This window comes from Herpailurus yagouaroundi, unplaced genomic scaffold, assembly GCF_014898765.1.
Source record: "Herpailurus yagouaroundi ecotype Mexico unplaced genomic scaffold, PumYag 530, whole genome shotgun sequence".
NCBI lineage: Eukaryota > Metazoa > Chordata > Mammalia > Carnivora > Felidae > Herpailurus > Herpailurus yagouaroundi.
The window spans coordinates 6,242,543-6,265,210 of NW_024412747.1; the positions used below are offsets into that span (position 1 = coordinate 6,242,543).

Genomic DNA, 22,668 nt, shown 5'->3' on the forward strand with positions numbered 1-22,668 from the left:
GAGCATCCTCTGAGCGGCCGCCTCTGAGCACCATGGGAAAATCCTTCCTCCCTCGGACATGGCGCCCACCTGCCCCGCGGCAGCAGCCGGCTCCGGCGCCGCGGTTCGCGGGTCCGGGCAGGAGAGCAGCTCGAGCTTCAGTCGCGGGGCGGAAGGTGGGGGAGGGGGCGGCGGCAGCGGTGGCGGCGGTGGCGCCTCCCGCGGGCCTGGGTGTTAGAGCCGAGGGCGCCCGGGGACCGGCGGGCGGAGCGCAGCGGGGCGCCGCCGGCCCCGGGGCGCAGCAGGCATGGTGTCCCAGGCGCTGCAGCTGCTCCGGCAGGGCGTGTGGGCCGCGCTCACCGGCGGCTGGTACCACGACCCGGAGCAGAGCAAGTTCACCAACAGCTGCCACCTCTACCTGTGGCTGTTCCTGCTGCTGCTGCCCCTGGCCTTGCACCTGGTGAGTGGGGAGGTTCGAGCCGGGGAGACGTGAGGGTGGAGGCAAGAGGGGAGAAAGCCACCCCAACCTGCGTGTCTGCCTCGTGATGGAAAGGGCTGGCAGCGATTCTTAAGGGATGGGATGAAGAAGTATAAACGTACCGTTATAAGATAAATAAGTCACGGGGTGCAATGTACGGCGTGGGGAACACAGTCGGTAATATTGTATTAACTTTGTAAGGTGACAGACGGTAACTGGACTTGCCGCGGTGACGGTTTCGCAGTGTATACAAATGTCGAATCACTCTGTTATACACCACGAACTAATATAGCATTGTACGTCAGTTATACCTCAATTGAAAAGAGAAAAGGTGGAATGAGGACGGCCCTCGGGATTTGGGGACAGAGGAAGTACAGGGAAAGGGGGACAGGGACTCGTTGGCAGGAAAAGAAGTAGAAAGGACTTTGGGGGCTCTGGCACTCATTAAGAATTGATGCTGACTGTCAGGATGAGTCAGACTCTGCTTGTGGCCGGGGGATGTTGAACCTGTTTTGTAGGTGGAAAATCCTAGGCCTTCTGGCTGGTTAGCTGGGCATGACGGCCAAGATGCAAAATGAAATGTTAAAAACAAACCTATTTCAGTTGTTGATCTTCTAATCCCCCTCCCCTCCTTTCCTGTTTTGCTTTGAGAAGGCAGGTTCAATGATCAAGTACTCAACTTTCGGTTTCCACACCATTATGTAAAGAAATCTGTAGGAAGATATATTACTGGGTAAATCTAATGTAGTTTACGCTAAGCATTACAGTACCTAGTTGGGGCTTGCCACTTTAATAGGTTACCATAATTGAGCGCTTGCAGAATAACTACATCATGACCTTCTTGGGTAAATTAAATATACCTAATTGAAACAATGTTTCAATCTGAAGAGAAACTGTACAGATAAAGGGTTCCATGTCTTATTCAATGTTCTGTGCCAAGGATCTAATTTTGATAGCTCTGTTGAAAGACTTTATTCCTAAAATGAGATTTAATCATCTTCTCCCCTGCAAAAATCTTCAGTGAGTTTGCACAGCTGATGAATTCCAAGTTCAACCTTAGAGGCTGTCCATGATCTGGCTCCTGTTTTCCTATTTCTGGCGGTTTATCCAGAGGGTCAGAATTCTAACTCTGAAATCAGGCTGCCTGAGTTAAATTTTGGGTCCACCTCTTACCAGTACTATGACCTTGGGGAAGTTGCTTACATTATCTTATTTTTCATTTTCTTAGCTGTAAAATGAGAAAAACAATACTACCAGATGGACGGTGTTGTTTAGGGGCTTAAATGAGACACTGCACATACAGCCATCCATCTGTCTGGCTTGACCCAGGAATGGACACAGACCTGTTTTAAATTTCTGTTTTGCGGCAGAGTAGCTGCTTGGCGTGATGTTTAACCTCTCTAAACCTTAGTTTTCTCAGCCTTAAAACGGATGTGATAATGATCATGTCTCAGGAAAAGCAAGTAAATTTTGGTATAAAAGGCATTGAGATGCAGAGGCTGATCCATGGATGCCCTTCAACACGTTAAGTTTCCTTCTTCTTCTGTGACCTTGTTCATCGTTTTTCCCTGGCCCGTAGGTCTTGATGTTTTCTCTTTGCCTGGAGGGGCAGCGTAGCTGGGTGATGAGGAACACAAACTTGGGTTCAATCTTGGTTCTTGTGCTTACCAGCTCTGTGAGCTTGAGCAAGCTCGAGCTTTCTGGTGTGTAAAGCAAGGATAATAGTACCCCCCTTATAGGGCAAATATGAGGGTTGGTTGAATGAATGAATGAAAATGTTTCTCAGTACCTGGCACATAGTGACTGTTCAATATGAGCTGGGCTTCCTCCCCCTCCCCCTGCCCTTTTCTCATCATTTACTTTCCATAATCCTCCATCCTTCTCTGTCTCAGTTTCCCTGATTTCCATTCAGCTAGAATTAACTTCTCTTCTCTCTTGCCTTTACCCCATTCTGTATTTACTGTTGGTACAATAGCACATTTTGAATTCTGCTTTGCACTTAGTTGCTGGAACATGTACCTCTGCTTCTAGATCATGGGTTTTGATTTTGTCGATTCATCTTGCTTTTTCACAGTGCATCTAGCAAAGTGTCCTGCATTTGGTTAACCGTGATCTCATATATAATAAACTTGTGGCAATAAAATCAACCTGTATCTTTCTGTTCCATCCAACATTATATTGTCTACCTCACTGTATATTTTCAGTATTTCTGAAAATTAAAGCAATATATATTTCACCTCTAATCCCTCTCCTCAGCAACAACCACATTTACATGTAATGCATATTTCTATAGTTTTTTTTTTTAGGTTATGTGGGCTCATTTTTACATAACTCCTTATAAGATTTGATGTGTGCCTGTGATCAGAATCCTTAATTTCTATCTAATTATGCTTTATTGAGTAGCTTGACTCTAACTTGTATTTGTAAATAGGAAATTGCCCTTAATTAAGTTCCTCTTTAATGCTATTTTAAAATAAATTTTTTTTTGGCTAGATCTCAAGAGTTTAGGAAGTAAAAAACTGATACCTTAAATAATCTTACTCTTATATTGGATTTTTTGGATCAGACCAGTTATACCAAAATTTTTGTATCTTTTTGCCAGTGTGCTTTGACCTATTATAGAATAATTTTATGTGAATGCATTTGTTGTCCTGCTACTTTTTAAATGTATCCTATCTTTTAAAAAATGCAGGTTATCCCTTTGTTTCTCTGGTCTTCTGGTCTCTTAATGTGACCTTAGCAATAAAAGACCCTCCTTCCTCAGCAGAGGGTTCTGTGCTACTGAGTCTTGAGGTTTAAATATATTCTTCTGAGCTTCAGGGCTGCCTGGGGTTGCTAACATCTTTTTCAGTTTTTTTCCGCTTACAGGAACTTAGTCCAAAAAAACTACCTGACTGCTCACTGATAGCAGGGGCTTATTTGAAGTTCTGTTATTTAAGGGGCCCTGAACTTTCCTGATTTTTGCAGTTTGAGTTGAAACATGTTTAACCAAGATAGTTCTACTGTAGGGAGAATCCATACCTTTCAATTTGATAGGGGCTTTGAGTATGTAAATTAAAACTTTATTATTAATTATTGAGGCAAACTTATCTCTGAGCCCCAGAGTTTCCTGAGGCCTGGTTGATAATGTGGAAACTAGATTATTTATTAGCATTTGTAAGTTATTCACATCTTTTTGGGAAATGCTAAAAAATGCACAACTATAAACACGAAGCCACTTTGGATAATTCGGAAAGAGTTTTACTTTGATTTATTACCGATCTGATTTTCTTTCGGACGAACTGAAAGATGCATTTGTCATTAGAGATATTTAAACTGTCACTTACTACACGGGGGCTTGTGCTCATTCTTGTGAGATAACAGACGGACATTCATGTGAAGCGTTAGAACAGGAATGCCCTGGGCGTGATGCTGACCCTGTTCTGACGACACTAGGCCGGTGTCCAAAGGCATCTCTGCTCTACCCTCTACGAATTGTGTGATTGTGCAAGTCACTTCACTTCTCCAAGCCTCAGTTTCAGCCTCTGTAATAGGGGGAGTATGGGTTTCATTTTATAGATTCAGCAACTGAAATCCAGAGGGGAGTAGGTTACCTGCCTAAGGCCATATAGACTATAGGTGGTATAATTCAGAATTTTCGCTGAGGTCCTGTTGTATCCCAGTCCTTGGCCTTTCCACAACACTGTGCGGCCACATCTGCTACACAGGAGAGCATCTGAACTCCCTGAAGCAGTAGGCCCTCAAAAAGTGGCCTTCTGATTATCCTGGTGGTGGTAGGACCAACGTGAGTAGAACAAGAGTTGAAGAGTGGAAAAAATGGGTTGGAAACTTGATATTCTTTAAGATCCGTTGGAGGGCAACATTGTGTATGATTTTCACACCAAAAGCCTGTCTTTTATTTTAGGACTATAGCTTTATGTTCCCTTTCCTTTTCTTTTTGCCAGACTTGCTGTTTCCAGTTCTGCTTTTTAATTTAGTGTTAGAGACTTTCTTTGGTAGGAACCACTTCATTTCTAATTGCTATGATTATCCAGTGGGATTACCTACCTGGGAATGCAAGCTGGTGCAGCCACTCTGGAAAGCAGTATGGAGGTTCCTCAAAAAACTAAAAATAGAACGACCCTACGACCCAGCAATTGCACGACTAGGCATTTATCCACGGGATACAGGTGTGCTGTTTCGAAGGGACACGTGCACCCCCATGTTTCTAGCAGCACTGTCAACAATAGCCAAAGTATGGAAAGAGCCCAAATGTCCATCGATGGATGAATGGATAAAGATGTGGTATATATATACAGTGGAGTATTACTCGGCAGTCAAAAAGAGTGAAATCTTGCCATTTGCAACCACGTGGATGGAACTGGAGGGTGTTATGCTAAGTGAAATTAGTCAGAGAAAGACAAAAATCACATGACTTCACTCATATGAGGACTTTAGGAGACAAAATGGATGAACATAAGGGAAGGGAAACAAAAATAATATAAAAACAAGGAGGGGGACAAAACATAAGAGACTTATAAATATGGAGAACAAACAGAGGGTTACTGGAGGGGGTGTGGGAGGGGGGATGGGCTAAATGGGTAAGGGACACTAATCTACTCCTGAAATCATTGTTGCCCTAGAGGCTAACTAATTTGGATGTAAATTTTAAAAAAATAAAATTAAAATAAAAAAATAATAAGATGATTTACCCAAGACCTCTAGGCTCATAGGTGGTAGAACTCCAAGTCTGATATTCTCCCTACCACCCACTTTCATGGCTTCCTCTCAATAAGTAGCTATAGTCGAGATTCTTCTGTGACTGTGCTGCTCACTCATGGGAATCTGACCCAATGCAACCAGGAAAGGCAGAAGGAAAGACCTCTGCAAAGGTCAGACCATGCATTGCCTGAGGCTATTGTTCTCCATTCCAGCCCCAAGAACTCTTAAGAGATCAGTGAAATCATACACTGGGAAATAAAAGAGGCAGGAGAAAAATTAAAAACAAAACACAATGAAACAAATGGGATTACCTATCATGTGCTAGTATCGCACTAGATAGCAAGTCAGCAAACCATGCCTGCTAGGGGGGCTTATTACACCTGGTGGGGGACTCTCCTATTGTAGTCTGTAGCCACTTGCCCATTTGGATACATAATTAGTTTTCCCTGGGTTTTCTGTTTCTTTGTATCCCTCCTTCCACTCCCACCTCTAGCGTATCAAACGCCTTTGCATGAATTATGGGAAGATGGTGTGTTCAAAAAGCCACCTCTTCCTGGCTCGGGACTTGGGGACTAGACTCCAGCCACCATTGGATCCTGTCAGCTGGAGGCCTTTGTGCAAGATGCAGCTTGCCCAGCCTGACACAGCAGGCCTGGCCGCGTTGGCTTGATTGTTGTTACTTTGCTGGGCTACTTCACCGGCTGCTGTTCTCAAAGGTTCCCTCTCATGGTCAGTCCTAGCGTTTATATTAGATGTCCCTGAAAGAAAGGCTTTCTTTGCTGTTGGATCACATGGACCATACTTTCTGTTTTGGTGCTTTTACCTCCGGGGGCGTATTCATTCACACATTGAGATGCATGAACCTCTGTGCGTTCCCATAACTTAACTGGCATGTCTGAACTTCCTTCCTTCTGCCCTCACCTGCCTCCTGCCCTCACCTGCTTCCTGCCCTCACCTGCCTGAAACAGATTGGGGTTCAAGGTGAGGCAGCCAAATCTTGCGGATGGATGCTTAAAGGCATTCTTTCCTGGCCCTGGGCCTCCACAGAAGTGCAGACCCAAGCCTTCTGGATTCGGGCTCAACACCATTCCATGCAGTTGTCTTTAAAATCGTGCTGTTCCCAACGGCTGTTTGGACTATGTGTGCAAAGGTCTTGGCTTCCTGGCTCCATGAGGGCTTTGTTTTCCTGGCGTAAGCCCTTGGACTGGGGATGCCCCTCCATCCCTGGGGTAGCTCAGGGCAGTCATCTTCAGTCTCTCCTGAGTGATGATTGACACCTTCTGCAAAATTCCTCCTACTTATCCTGGCCTTCTGCCACTCAGACACATGGATGTTGTGGGCGGGTTGTGTTTTGTCTCTGTGGCAAAAGAACCAGCATCTGCCTGGTCCTGGGATGTCGGCCTCTGGAGCAGCCTCCAAAAATAGTGCTTTTCCCCCCTTTCTTTCTGTTCTAGTATTTCAAGTTCATGACTAATTTTCTGGTGGTTAAATTTATGTCTCCCAGCCCACCTCCACTTCCCTGAGAGCTTTTTGAGATTTCTCCCAATTAGTACCTAGTTATATTTGGATGCCACTCTCCTCAGATATTTTTTTTCCAATTGTAATGTCTAATACTTTAATGCCCTTGGTGTTATTTATTTATTTATTTATGTGTAGGGAAGTTTATGCTTATCAAGTGACTGTTGTTCTCCTGATTTTAACCTCTTGGTCCCTCAGATGGTTACTTTTAAGTATTACCCAACCATATTCCCATTTGTCTTTCCCACATCTTATAGAAGATAAAAAATGGGCTAGTTCTTAGTGGTACTCAGATTTTCCCCTTATTTTCTTTTTTTTTTTTAATGTTTATTTATTTTTGAGAGAGAGAGAGAGAGAGAGAGAGAGAGAGAACACAAGCAGGGAAGGGGCAGGGAAAGAGGGAGACACAGAATCTGAAGCAGGCTCCAGGCTCTGAGCTGTCAGCACAGAGCCCGACGGGGGGCTCAAACTCACGAACCGTGAGATCATGACCTGAGCTGAAGTCAGACACTTAACTGACTGAACCCCCCCGTCTCCTCCCTGTTTTCTTTTGAATCTTTCCCCTGTAACATTTATTATATTATTATTATATACTATCGGAATAGGCAGTAGCAACAGCCAACGCTCACCAACCACATCTAAGGTGGGCCCTCTTGTGAGAGCTTTGCCTGCACTCCGCCATCTTGTCCTCACAACCCAGAGAGGTGCTGCCATTATTCCCCTGTTACAGTTGATGGCATTGGCGCAGAGAAGGTGGTTAACATGCATGAGGATGTGTGGCCAGTTGTGACCTAACCAGAGTGAGAGTCCCAACAGTCCGTACTCTTACCTCCCAGCCGTTGTTTCACAACATGGGCATGTATGTCCTACACGTTGTTATGAAGAGACACAAACACTGAAAATGTGCAAAAGACCATCTCATGAAAAGTTAATTTCCCTGGACTCTTGTCTCTACTCTGTCATTCGAGAGGCTACCATCACACACAGTCTCTCGTGTGTTGTTCGGAGGATATTTTATATGCAGGCGGGTGGAGATTTGGTGTGAGGGATACTGGTCTGAATCATAAAGCAGCCTTCTTTGTCCTCTGTTGCCCATTTGGTTTGTTCTCTAGAGAGTTTGTTCTCTACTCCTAGATAAAAGCAGTTGCAATCCCCGGGATTTCAGCTCCCAAGTAATAAAAGTCCAACAAATAAAAAATAAAAGTTTGACACAGACTTGACTGAGATTTCAGAATGTCCAGTTCTCTATGATAATCAAAGCTTCAACCACTCAGTCATTTCTACGGGCAGGAATGGGTACAAGGAAGGAGGGCTGTTTCCCACTACTCCTCCCTAACATGTTGGTCGATGTTTCTGACGTCCTTAGTCTCGATGAGCAGGAAAGCTCTTTGTTGACTGGCACAGTGGTAGGCCGGCTCGGGGACAAGGATGCACATGTCCCCAGCTGAACCTCTCTGGCGAGGCCCTTCCCCATGTCCTTCACAGACCCTGTTCTCCGTGCCGGTATTTTGTCCCTTGCACTTCCACGAGGAGAGCTGCCTCATCTCTGTCCCGCCTCCACAGTTTCTCAGAATGGGAAGTCCACCCCAGCGACTTCTGCAGGGCCTTTCTACACTGGCAGCCCTTTTGGACGTTATCTAAAGCAAACTCTTGCAGGCTCGAAATCATAGCCTCCCATGATTTCTCCTGTGCCCTCTCCCAACAGACTCTGGGAGAGAAGGCCAACCTCAAGCGTAGGAACATCCCCCTCGTCCCTGATCAGAGCAGTGAGCCAACTGGTCTCTCATCTTTTAGCTCTTCTGGGAAGGAGTCAGACACCAGTCTACTGTGCTTCCCACTCCCCCACCCAGATTGTGGGGGACCCACACTAAGTCTCTGAGTGGTCCCACTGAAGCCTTTCTGTCTTGATTATGGCAGGCAGAGATACAGGACTCCCGGAATACCAATGTTCCCTCCAAATATCTTCACAAATCCTCTCATTCCGGATTGTATTGCACCCTCATTTTGAGGGAGAGATTTTGGAGTCCTCTCATTCATTTTCACGACCCATTTAGAAGTTTCTAGATTGACCCAGAAATTGGTTGGAATCTAATTTCTCTTCTGTCTTGGCTTTTTGGTCAACACTTCCAAATGAATATTTTGTTGTATACATAATGCAGCCATTTGTGTGTACGTATTCGTGTTTTCCCACTTCATGGAACATCTTGGAGATTGGTACATAAAAAGCTGCATCGTTATTTTTAATGTTTACATAGTTTGAGTAAAGGGTAATTTGTTCAACCTGTCCCCTATGAAGAATACTTAGGTTTTCATATGATCTTTAGCCTAATGCAAGTATTTGGCTATTTGTATTAAGTTTCATTGAGTATTTGAACACATGTGCACTCATCTGGATGTGCTAGTTTGTGCCGATGTAATAAATAACCTTAAAATCTCTTTGGCTTTATCAAGTTTGCTTTTTATTCACATTATATGTCCAACATGATCAGTAGGGGGTGGGGGACATGGTTAGCTGGGGGTCCTGATCGTTGTAAGCATGTAGGCACCTAGGCTAATAGAACCTCCATTTTGGGTTGACTGGGGGTCTGCTCACCCTGGCTGATCATTGCCAGTCACCGTGATGGAGGGAGAGAGAGTGAGGGTCAGGCGGTAGCTTTTGAAGCTCCTTCCTGGAAATGGCAAATACTTGCGCACTCAGATTTCTTAGTCAGGGCAAGTTGCATGGCCACACCCAACTCCAGAGGGAGAGGAAAGAGCAGTTGTATCATGTGTCCAGGAAGAAATTGGACATACTTGTTGGGCAGCACTTATGTCTATGATGGCAAACTAAGTGCCAGGGTTCTGATGGATTTGGGGAAAACTACAGGCAGAAGATAGATTGGTATTTGTCCTCATGAAGTTAGCAGATAAATGTTAATAGACATAAATAGAACAATGATAATTGTTATTATATGGCAAGTACAAGATGTTGTGTATAGTAAAGATGGGAGACCCTGTCCTGACTTTGGTATTTAGAGAGGGCTTCCCCGAGGAAATGACTTCTGATCTGAGATTTGACAAATGCCTAAGGAGTTAGCCAAGCAAAAATGGGTAGACCGTGAGGAGTTTGAATATATAATTCTCACTACAGTGAGACACATGGATGCTGGGTTTTTTGTTTTGTTTGTTTGGTTTGGGGTGTGTGTGTGTGTGTGTGTGTGTGTGTGTGTGTGTGTGTTTTGGGTCAAATTGATATGATTTTTTTATTACCCAATTTTTATTTTTGAAAAATTTCTTGTGCATAAAAAAGTTGCAGAAATAGTGAATGAAAATATTTACCCTTCACTTAGATTCACCAGTTCTGAATATTTTCCGACATTGGCTTCATCACTCTCTTTATATGTTTATATAGTTTTGATTCTGCTGTATCATTTCAGAATAAGTTGCAGGCATCGAGACCTTTTCTTCCTAAACACATCAGCTGGTATGTCTTAAGGAAAAGGACATTCTCCCACACAGTTATCGCATGCAAAAGAAGTTTTATTGCTGTAATGCTGTTATCTAATGTATAATTCCGATCCAGTGTCCTGTGTTCCCAGTGGTGCCCTACATAACTAGGGATTTCTGTTTTGTTTTTCTGGAACCAAAATTTAATCAAGGATCATACATTGCTTCTAGTTTTCACGTCTCATAATTGCACTTTGTTCCAGAAGGAGTTCTTCCAGCCCTTTTGTTTTCTTTGGTGGCATTGAAAGTTGTTTTGCAGAATGTTCCTTAACTTAGATATTTTGGATCATTTCTCGAGATTAGATGTGTGATCATGCTTACTTTGGCATGAAATCTGCATAAGTAACGTATCCTTGTCCTGAATAACATTGTAGGCTCACTTGTGATATCATCCCCCCCACTGTCGGGGCCGTTAAGTGTGGTCACTGGTTAGGGTTGTATCGCCCACATTTCTCTATTATAAAGGTACCTATTTTCCCCTTTGTATTTAATAAGTTACCTGCGAGGGGAAACCTAGAGGCTGTATATAGTACTGTATTCCCCCAAAACTGTCACTTAATGATAGTAACATAAATTAATTCTTGCCTAAAATAATTATTGCAATGGTGGATGCAAAATAGTGATTTTCTGTTTATTGGTATTCTTCTATAAGGAAAGCCTTTCCCTTTTTCCCCTGCCCCTGGAGTTTTGTGGTGCTGGTTAGTCCACCTAGATTCATGTTTTTTAATTCAATGGGTTAGAATCTATTCCTATGATCATTCTTATTAATATTCAAACTACACAAAATTTGGCAAGTAAGACCCTCTTTGAGCAGTTCTTTAATCCTTTGGCTATGTCCCCAGCAGGTTTTGAGTACTTTCTTGCTCTCTGGACCACCACGGTAGTCAGGCTTAGCTTATACTTTCCCAACCCAGCCCTGAAAAAAGCAGCCATTTTTCTAAGGAGACTGGATCCTTTTAGTGGGGAATGGCTTCGGGAAGCAAGATTTAAGGCAACAGTAGTTGTGCTCATTACTACTGGATTGTCTTTGCTCTGGGTCCTTCCAGTAGACAGAGCTGGGAGAGCTTAGTTATCTGTCTGTCTATCTATCCATCCATCCATCCATCTATTGAGAGTTTATTCTGAAAGTTTTAATCTGGTCCAAATCAAAGGATTCTAACTCTCCTTTACTCCTTCCATATTTGTATCTACTTTTTCCCACAAGGAGAGTTCTGGTTGCCAAACTATCATTTTTTCAGCCTTGAAATATACACAGGAAGTACTACTCCTATACCACCACCAAACAAAATCTTTTAGTAAAGTTCAAGATTGCTTTTAGTTATTATTATTTTTTATTTATTATTATTTTTTTACATTTATTTATTTTTGAGAGACAGAGCACAAGCGGGGAAGGGGCAGAGAGAGAGGGAGACACAGAATCCGAAGCAGGCTGTCAGCACAGAGCCCCACATGGGGCTCGAACTCACAAACCGTGAGATCATGACCTGAGCCGAAGTCTGACGCTTAACCAACTGAACCACCCAGGCGCCTCTATTATTGTTATTTTTTGAAGAATACACCAATAATGTGCTGTGAGTGTATTGTGTTCTAAAGTTACTTGGATTGATTCTTTGAAAAAAATTTCTTTAAAATTTTTTTTTTTCAACGTTTATTTATTTTTGGGACAGAGAGAGACAGAGCATGAACGGGGGAGGGGCAGAGAGAGAGGGAGACACAGAATCAGAAGCAGGCTCCAGGCTCTGAGCCATCAGCCCAGAGCCCGACGCGGGGCTCGAACTCACGGACCGCGAGATCGTGACCTGGCTGAAGTCGGACGCTTAACCGACTGCGCCACCCAGGCGCCCCGAAAAAAATTTCTTTAATTGAGGTTTAAAATTATATTAGTTTCAGGTGTACAACATAATGATTCAATATTTGTACAGGATTCCTTCTTTGTTTTTATTTTCTGATTTGTTTTTGTGGTTATTCCGTGAGTTCCATATACGTTTCGGTCCATCTGTGGGTACGTAATTCTGTTTTTTTCCCCCTTCGTCCTTGTTGATTTAATAATTTTTGGAAGTACAGGGGCGCCTGGGTGGCGCAGTCGGTTAAGCGTCCGACTTCAGCCAGGTCACGATCTCGCGGTCCGTGAGTTCGAGCCCGCGTCAGGCTCTGGGCTGATGGCTCGGAGCCTGGAGCCTGTTTCCGATTCTGTGTCTCCCTCTCTCTCTGCCCCTCCCCCGTTCATGCTCTGTCTCTGTCTGTCCCAAAAATAAATAAACGTTGAAAAAAAAAATTAAAAAAAAAATAATTTTTGGAAGTACAAAACATTGACATGGTTCAGAAAAGACGTGTAAAAGATACATTGTTTTTCTTTATTAAAAATTTTCCCTGGCTATTGACTGGGAAGTGGATTAGAGAAAGAGCAGGAACAGAGGGGAGGTTCAGAGGCTTTTTTAGTAGTCCAGCCAAGAGATGGTGGCAGCATTAAGATGGAGAAATGTGAATGTATTTTGATAAGATTTAGTGGTAAGTTGGCTTGGGGGGGGGGGGGGTGGAGGACTGAGGATGAGGGACGAATCAAACGTGGCACCTGGTTATCTAGTTTGAGCCCAGGTGCATGAGGTACCATTGCCTAAGATGGGAAAGGTAGGAGAGTACAGGTGGTGGAAAGGGTTGGGAAACCACACATCTAGGTTTAGATGTGTTAATTTGGAGTTTCCTTTCAGATGTAAAAGTGGAGATGTTCAACTGATAGTTGGATATAGGTGTGGGGAGCTTAAGGGATCAAGAATAGTTAGAGATAAGAATTTGAAAATCCTCCATGTAGAGATTATATTTACTGTCAAGGGACTGAGTGAGAACTCCAAGAGAGAATGTGTAGAAGGAGCAAAGATTTGATCTCCAACTCTTTACCTGACTGTGCAGGCAATAAAAACATTTGCCCTGTTGTTTTTTGCTTCTTCTCAAAATACCATATCTGAATTTACTATTCCGCGGTATTGATGAGTGATGCATAGAGGATGCTGATGGTGATGACAAGTGAAACTAACATTTGGGTGCTTATTACATATCGCAAGGTGAAGTCTAAGGAGCTCTACACACAGACATAGGGCAAAGAGGTAGTTTGATGAGGCAAGGAAAAGGCTGGAGAGCACCTTGCATTAAATGTTTACTTTTAGAGACACTGACGAGATCATTTTCAGTGGCGTGCTGGAGCGTCAAAGCCATGTTGCTGTGGGTTTAAGAGGCAATGGGAGGTGAAAGAATGAAGACAGCTGGTAAAGATGACTCTTCCATTCAGGAAGCAGAGAAATGGCACAGTATCTGGAGAGAGGTTTGGATTCAGGGAAAGCTTATCCTTCCACCAACTTTGCAAGAATCTTGAGGGTGGGGATGCGATTTGAATTCCCCTTGGTCCCTGGTGTGGTGCTTCGTGCACAGGGGGTGATCAGACTGCTCTTTCCCCCGATGCAATCTAACTTGGTAAGAAAAGACACAGTTTTGGTTGTGCTGGTACAGTTTGAGGCCAGGCCCAGTTCAATGGACTCACCGCAATGTTGTGGCCAGGATCCAGATCATTAAAAATGGAGTTTGAAAACCGAGGTGTTACTCTCTATATTGGATTTCCTTAAAGTTCGAATTGCTGTTGTTTCTAAGATGACATTTCTTTTATTATTTATGTGGCAATTATGTACTTTCATGGCATTTGTGGAATAATTACAAACTTTTTTCTGCATCATGGGATACTTGCACTTTAAAAATACCATTGGATCAAATAAAATGATTTTACCTCATTTATTGATACTGAGTGATCTTATATAGAGAGAGCAAATATAGAGGTTTTGGATTGTGAGTGACCTTGTACTTTTTTATATTGGCTCATGTGTGTGTTTTAATTCCTTCCTCCGAATCTTTACCATTTCAAAAGGAAATCAAGAGAACCGATGCTCATTTGCCATTGGCCTTCCTCACTCTTGAGAACATCTTCTTCCTTTCAAGACTACAACTAGATACTAAATAATTAGGGAAGAATAAAAATCCCTGAATATAAGAATTATCCCTGAGCCATCCCTGACACAAATAGTTTTCCAAGAAAACAACTGCCTTGGCTTATATCATAATTATTTTTTCCTTATTATGTATTATGATGAACACTCCTGATGCTTGGTGCAGGCAATAAAAACATTTGCTCTGTTGCCATTAGCTCCATCTCAAAACACCAAATCTGAAGTTTTTATTTCGTGGTAAAATATGAAATGATGTGTAGATGAGGTTGATGATAATAAGTGACAGTAACATTTGAGTGCTTATTACATTTCAGAAAATGTACTAAATAAAACAATTAACAATCCTGTTAGGAACTATTATACCCATTTCACAGAAAAAACTGAGATTTACACAGGCTACACAACTTCCCCAAGTTGCAAATTGTGAAATTGAGAAAAATTTAAAGCATGTAAACATACATTACTATCATAAGTATTCATTTATTCGCTGATAGTTTTGAGTGTTGGCTGGATAGCAGGCTGGGTGTTGGAAATATAATGGAGAACAAGTCAGGAGCTCAGACCTGGCTCCTGTCCTCATGGGACTTATCATCTTCACATGGCTCTTATGAATAAGTAAGAATAAATAAAAAAAATATAAACACCTTGAAAAGTGACATAAATAGAAAGCTGACACAAAGAAATATACATACATCCATACATATATCCAATAAACATGTGAATGGTTATTTTATTAAGAATCCAAGAAGTGCATATTAAAATAATGTGACTTTGGCATATCTAGGTAGCAGAGGTGTAAAAGGTAACACCTAATGTACTTTAAATAAATAGCCCTTCTTAAAAATTTGGAGGCATGTATGGACTCCATACATGTGTCACTGAAGCACTGTTTGTTACAGCCAAAGACTAGAAACAGATCTTCATTGATAGGGAGCTGATTGATGGAACTATGGGCATCCGCATAGCAGAGTTCCATGGACTTATAAAAAAAGTGGATGAGGAAGTAGGCTACTATAAGAATAATCTTGAGGACCTACTATTGTCGAAAAAAAGCAGAATCTATGTATAGACTAAAAGGGAGGAAGGAAAAATGAAGCATATATCCAGTTGCTAATGTTTCAAGAAGACACAATGAAAGGATACATTTTTAAAAAGTAATATATAGGGAAAGAACGGTAAAGAATGGGGTAATATATAGGTAAAGAACGGGGTGAAGGCAACAGAACTGGAAATAAGAAATGAACTTGTTTCATAGTTTGGTGGCATACTAAAAAAATATTTCAAATGACTTTAAACACAGAGCTTCTAGGCCTACTGGGGTATAGCCTAGAGATAAAGGAACCACAAAGAAATCTTAAATTGAATTCAGTTATCTTAATGCCTTCAATAAAATGTTATATTATTATTTTGAAATTTTATATTTATATGGGTAAATAAAATAAGAGATCCTGTTAATATTTTTAGGACTCAAGATTTTGACAATAAGAGAAAACATATAAATCAAATCACAAAAGTTACATAGAACCTTGTAATCTTTCGTATGAATTGTAAATACCCATCTGAAGTCATGATTTATTTTTTTCTTAAAAAAATACATATTTTTTTTAGCTCTATTAAAACACCTAGAAGCAATGATAACCCAAGAAGAATGTGCGAATCTCATGTTCACATTCTGGTCTCTAAATGCCATTTCCTTCTAAAAGGAACAAGCGCTCTTTGGAGAAATGACACATCCCCGGTCTGGGCCAGAAAATGTAGAAGAGGATTCTAAAGTCAAAGAAGCTATTGAAGAATACTAGAGTTATGTTAAAAGGATGTGGGGGCAAACTTGTAGGTGCTGGTCAAAGATGGGCCAATTTGAGCGCCCATGAGATAGATCACAATATATTGATGTGCATTTAGGAGTGGGATGCATCCTATAGGAGGACCAGACATTAATGTCAGAATATGGGATCTATCCTGGATGCTGAAAGGGCTTGTCTCTATTCCCTGGAGTAGCTGCTGTGTTAGCAAGACTTGCTCCCAGACCTGCGAGTGGACTGTGGTTGGCTCCAGAATGGAAGAGAGTGGAGGGCGTCCACGTGCCCAAACTGCAAAGGATTGGAGAAGGAGAGCTGACTCTGAAAAAGAGATGAATGTCTACTCATATCTCTTGGTTGTCAGAAAACCTTCACTTCTTAGAAATCTCCACTTCCTCTTGCAGAAGTCACCCTGTATTCCCACCATCAGGCACAATTCTTGAAGACCTTTCCTTGCTGACTCATGAGATTGGGGACCATGTCCCCCTTCCCATCATGGTAGCAAACTGCCTGTCGAGGTGCTGGTTTCCTTGATGTGCCGTCTCTGCCATGGTATCCTTTCTCCCTCCACACCTCCCATACTTGTCATCTCAGGAATACCTTGTCAAGCAGCCCAGGGTGGAAACCCCAACCTTGCCATGAGTCAGCTACTTCTTGCGACTTTTCCCTGCACTTGGCTTTGTCAGCTCCTGAGGAAAGCACAGTTTGTCCTTGCCGTTGTTTGGGAGCCTTGAAAATGAGGGAGACCAGGGCCTGACATAACTGCTGAAGCCAAGAAAGCGCACAGTGCTGACTGTGGGTCAGGCACTGCAGGATGTGCAAAGAGTGGCCTCAGCCCTTGCATTCAAGGAGCTTACAATTACCAGAAAGGAGAGTCCATAAAAGTGAGATAAACTTCTATGAGTGGCACAAATAATAAGCTGATTTGGAAATCAGAGTGCTTAACACACGGTGTACCCTAAACCGTTTACTCAGCAACTGATCAATAAAGAACGGTAAACATAACCAGTGATGTTGCAGAGAAAGGTGTATTCTGGCTTTCCTCATCCTGCATTTGTCATTCATTGCTTCTCAGTGTTCTGTGCTTGGCTTCATTTCCCCCTTTCTTCTGCAATGTGGGCCTTCTCAACAGTCTATCTCTGCATTTCATTGTCTTCTCTTTCCCTTGAGAGCCAAGCTACTCTGATGGCTTTGCCTGTTGTGTCTGTGTTAATGGCACATGCCCGGCACCCGCCGTTCCCTAGATTCCCTAGATTCCTAGATTCCCTAGATTCCCTAGATTCCTAGATTCCCTAGATTCCCTAGGTTCCCTAGATTCCTAGATTCCCTAGATTCCCTAGATTCCCACTCCGGGTCCCATGTGATCTTTCTGGCATCATGCTCGAAGCCCAACTTCCCTGTGAGGCCTCCTAATGACAGCTCCATTCTCTGTGATTTCTCCACCTTCTCTAACTGGACAACCTCATGCTCAGGTAGGACAGTTTATCTGAGTGAGACCTTCAGTTGTGCGCCATTCTGTATTATTTGTACACCACCCTGGTGTGATCATCTCATCTTACCGCCTTGACAGTTTACTCTTTGAGGCCAGGTTGGTTTGGGGTTTTGCCTTCAGTGGAGGGCCCCACAGCATACCCTTGTTATGCAATGATCAAGAAGCTGCAGGCTCAAGAGGGCCCTGATGTGAAAAGGTTTGGAACGAATCCACCGAGTGCTGGAGAGAGCTGCATAGGGCAGTGATGTGGTAAAAATGGGGCTTGGGCAGGGAAGCTGGGGAGTAGAGAGGGGAGATGAGCAAGCCAGCCCCCAGGGGCCTCCCAGCAGGGATGCGGCAGGTCTGAAAGGGCCCTGCCAACAGGCAGTGTCCTCCGGCTCTTTCCGTATTTCCATGTTCATCTCAATCCTTTCTCCACCAGCCCCTCCCCAGGGCAGCCAGCTGCACTGGCTTCTTCACATCTCTGAGGCCGCTTTATAGCTTTTGCACCTGTTCCCATGGCCTCACATCTCCCCACTCGCCTCTCCAAGTTACCTCGAGTTCATTCTTCAGTGCTCAACTGAAATGCCAGTTTCACACAGGATTATTCCCTGGCACTCCAGACTACGTTAGGTCCCCTTGTTGGGCAAAAATAAATAAGTTAATTAATTTTGTAATTAGTTGTCATTAGGCTGTGCTAGAACAAAAGCTCCTTGAAGACAGACAGACGTGCGCGTGTTTGGTTCTCGGCTCCCTCCCCGGTGCCAAGCACAGCACTGGCACCGTGTGTCTCCAGCACGTCCTTGTGAGGAGCTAAGTGAATAAGAGGTGGCAGCGTGGTCGCTCTTCAGGCCCAGCTAACTCTGCGGGGCTTCGAGCTGTCGCTTGCTCTGGGCAACAGACACTTGAGTGGATGTAATTTGACCTTGAGGAAATCTGGGAGAATCGGCGAGCGTTCTGAGGGACTGGTCCTGCTGAGCCTCTATTTTCAGGCAGAGGGACCTATGTGTTCATATTTCCCAGGTGGAAAATGCTGTGCTTAATCTCAAGTGCTATAAAATAATAATTACTTTTAAAAGTTGCGGTGAAACCCACACAACTTAAAACCTTTACCACCTTAATCATTTTTGAGAGTCGGGTTTCGGTAGTGTTGAGTATATTCACGTGGTTGTGCAACGAATCTCCAGAGCAGCTTTCGTCTTGCAAACCTGGAACTCTGTATTCGTTGAACAAAGTCTCCCCGGATCCCCCCTCTCCTGAGTGCCTGGTAAGCGCCATGTTACTTTCCCTTTCTGTGAATTTGATTCCTGTGTCATGTAAGCATAATCACACAGTACTTGTGTGTGTGTGTGTGTGTGTGTGTGTGTGTGTGTGATTGCTTATTTCCCTTAGCATAATGTCCCCTAGATTCATCTGGGTTGCAGCGTGTATCAAAATTTCCTACCATTTTAAAGGCCGAATACTATTTCACTGTATAAATGGACCACATTTTGTTTATTCATCTTTCCACAGGCACTTGGGTTCCTTCCACGTCTCGTTATTGTGAATAATGCTGCTGGGAACATGGATGAGCAAATATCTCTTTGAGACCTTGCTTTCATTTTTTTCTTTTTTGGGTGGAAATAGAATTGCTGGATCATATGGTTATTCTATTTTTAACTTTTGGAGGAACTGCCATAATGTTTTCTATAAATAATAACTTTTTAAGATAAAAAAAAATGTAGCAACTTACCATATGGTAGCTCCTTCCCAGTAGTCGTCCCCTTGCAGGATTATTCATTTATTCTGAGAATCCTGCCATCGATGCTGGTCGTCTCAGATGTTTCTTCGAGAGGCGTCTTTAGAGTTTCTCATGCTGACATAGGAGAGCAGGGGCCATAAGTTGTACTTTATATCATACTTTACAGGTTTTTGAGGTGATTTTGTGGAAAAAATCACAGTTTATGCGGGACAGCAGGCATCCACATGGATGGTTTCATTAAGCTCCACAACAGTCCTGAAGTAGGTCAGCCCCTTTCCGGTCTCCTCACCGCTCCATCCAGACTCCCGTGCACACTGGTGACCTTGTGGAGTGCAGACACCAGCTTTTCCCTTCCACACTTACACAGCCTTCTCCGCCCTTTCTTCATGGTGAAGATCGAATCCCTAAGCCTGTGGCGTGTGAGACCCTTCCTGTGGTACCGCTGTGCCCCCCCTGGAGTGTGCCATGTGTCTCTTCTTGGAGGGCTCTGTGGTTTCACGTGGGCTGCCTTGTGCCTGTCCTTCCTCAGTATCCTTCCCAGTTCTCATAGAGAGCAGCTTGCCCTGGAATGTTCTCCCCAGCTTCTTACCCCCGCCTCTTGGGCCAGGTGCACTGCAGTGGGCCAGAGGTACAGCACTGGGCGCTCCACCTTGTACCCGTCTCCTCCTCTATCTCGACTTTGAACTCTGTGAGCATAGGGACTAGGTTTCTATCTCTGTGTTTGGTGCAAGGTAATCACATATATATTTATGGGGCTAAGTAGTGGTTTTCAGTGAGCAGACCAAGTCTGCAACCCCTCCTGGGACATTTGGCAATGTCTGGAGACAATTTTGGTTTTCACACTGGAGGATTTGCTACTGGAACCGGGGTCAGGGATGCCTCTACCTTCTGCGATGCACAGGACAACTCCCACAACAGAGAATTACTCAGCCCAAGATGTCAATAGCACTGGGGTTGAGAAACTCTAGGCTCAAAGAAGGAGGTTGATCATTATATAATATCAGTGGGTGATGTCCGTGACTCTAGTGGCCTTCACTGCAGTGTGATATTGTCTACTCCTTATATTATTGTTAAGTAGGTCCACTTCTTCTAGACTGGGAGAGATAACTGCCCCCAAGAAGCATTGGCAGTTTTTGTAAGGAGCATTTTGAGGTCCATCTCAATGACATTATCACAGTGGCATTTCAATTAAATGTCACAGTAGCATTTAAGGAGTGGGGGCCAGACATGCTGAACATATTGTGCAATGACTGATTGTAGTCTTTTCATATAGATGATTTTGAAGAATATTGCTTAAGAATGAAGAAATGTAATATTTTGATTCATTGCATTTATTTTTTTTAAATTTTTTTTTCAACGTTTATTTATTTTTGGGACAGAGAGAGACAGAGCATGAATGGGGGAAGGGCAGAGAGAGAGGGAGACACAGAATTGGAAACAGGCTCCAGGCTCTGAGCCATCAGCCTAGAGCCTGACGCGGGGCTCGAACTCACGGAACGCGAGATCGTGACCTGGTTGAAGTCGGACGCTTAACCAACTGTGCCACCCAGGCGCCCCAACATTGCATTTAAATATTAACTGAAACACACTTGAAATTTCATGACACTAAACATTTTTCCTATCATTTGGGTCTTGAGGGTACTTAAAATTCCTTATGAACAATGAAGGTACAAGTTTAGATTTATGTATCAAATATAGAATTGATCAGTTATAGTTTACATTTTGTAAACTTTCACATTATTAAATTCTTATTTTAATTTTAAATGTTTATTTATTTTGAGAGAGAGAGTGTGTCTATCTATCTCTAGATAGAAGGAGGAGAAGAGAGGAAGGGAGAGAGAATCCCAGTCCACGCTGACATCACAGAGCCCGAGGTGGTGCCCAATCCCACAAACTGTGAGATCCGGACCTGAACCCAAATCAAGAGTCAGACGCTTAACGGACTGAGCCAGATGCCCCTAAATTCTCATTTTAAATTCAAAATCACACATTTCTTTCTGTTAGGAAACAATGACATTGATATTCAATGAGATCCACACTCAATATCGGTACGGATTCCCAGTTGAGATTATCATTGCGTCGAGATTGACATCACTTTGCCTTCAATGAGTTTACTGATTGGTTCATCCTGTTGAGGTCAGTGAACATTAAACATGTAAATGAAATGTTACTTCTTGCTGTGACCATCTGAAATGGAAAAGACAACATGTATCTAGATTTCTTGACTGTACTAGGTATTCATTGATTAAGCGGTCCACCACGAATATTCTTTTTTTAAAATAATTTTTTAATGAAAAATATTTTTTTAATGTTTATTTGTTTTTGAGACAGAGACAGAGCATGAACGGGGGAGGGTCAGAAAAAGAGGGAGACACAGAATCTGAAGCAGGCTCCAGGCTCTGAGCTGTCAGCACAGAGCCCGACGCGGGGCTCGAACTCACGGACTGTGAGATCATGACCTGAGCCGAAGTTGGACACTTAATCGACTGAGCCACCCAGGTGCCCCCACCATGAATATTCTTTATGAGAAAAGGAGAGAGAGAGACCGAGGATTAGGTAATTGCAGATACCAGCTTTCTAAGTGGTTTTCAGAGATTCCAGCCTACACAGATTCCCATTTTCATGCCCCTGCCTCAAGTCTACCTCTGCAACCTTTGGCTGTTTTTCGATCTTATCATTGCCTGTAGCACGGCCTTGACCATCCATACTTTTGCCACTTCTCTATCCAGTGTTTCCCCCAGGAAAGCCACACACAAAGGAAGAGGCCCAGGAGCTCAAAGAGCAGATCTGATAGACCGACAGCAGACCCCAAAGCAGTCAAGTCGTAGGCCTAAGAGAACATGTTCCATTCGTCTTCCTCCGAAGGATAGAGATAGGAGTAAGGCTGTCTTTGGAGAACCGGTCAGATTTCTCGATTCCACGCACCTCATCATTTAAAAATATTGGCAAGGCTGGCCTACTTCTGAGGGTACCGCAGGGAGGGCTCCCTCCACGTTCTGTCAGGAGTTTGACATGCTCGCTTGCCTTCTCACACGTCTCTGCCTCTGGCCTTCTCGACCGCATGCCCGGTACCCACAGGACTGCTGAGCTCGTTCCCGTTTCTGTACAAAATCCGCAGTTCCAGGTTTTCTGAGAAAGTTTTAAATGGAGTTTTTGTTGTTTTCTCGTAATGGAAATTCACGAAACAGGTAAAGGACTGTGATTCAGGAGGTGAAAACCTGTCAACTCCTTTGCATATTTAAATGCAGAGAAATGATTGTACTTCTCCATCTTGTGGCCTGATTTTCCCCTCCAAGGGAGTTACAGTTTCCTTAGATAGGACCCCAAATCCTACCTGAACGAAGTCATTGGAACTAATGCCCCGCCCCAACACTCTGCATTTGTGTATCAAATGAATGAATGAATGAATGAATGAGGAATGGGCGGCCGGATGGACAAAGCTCTTCTGATTTGACAAAATCTCTTATCTCTGAAGCAGATAAGACACCTCAGTCTGCACCCTGTCT

The 22,668-nt window shown here is 43.3% G+C and overlaps 1 protein-coding gene across 4 annotated transcripts in view; it reads left to right on the plus strand.

Moving 5' to 3' along the window:
* The first annotated feature begins 256 nt into the window (after window positions 1-256).
* Window positions 257-22,668, plus strand: part of PCNX2 (pecanex 2) — a 302,926-nt gene continuing 280,514 nt past the window's right edge. For 3 of the 4 annotated variants that reach the window (XM_040464985.1, XM_040464988.1, XM_040464987.1), the window contains exon 1: window positions 258-439. In XM_040464985.1, coding sequence (XP_040320919.1) covers window positions 287-439 — 153 coding nt within the window. In that variant the 5' untranslated portion in view covers window positions 258-286. Of the gene's footprint in view, window positions 440-22,668 lie in introns of all 4 variants that reach the window. The other variant, XM_040464986.1, reaches the window with a different exon arrangement.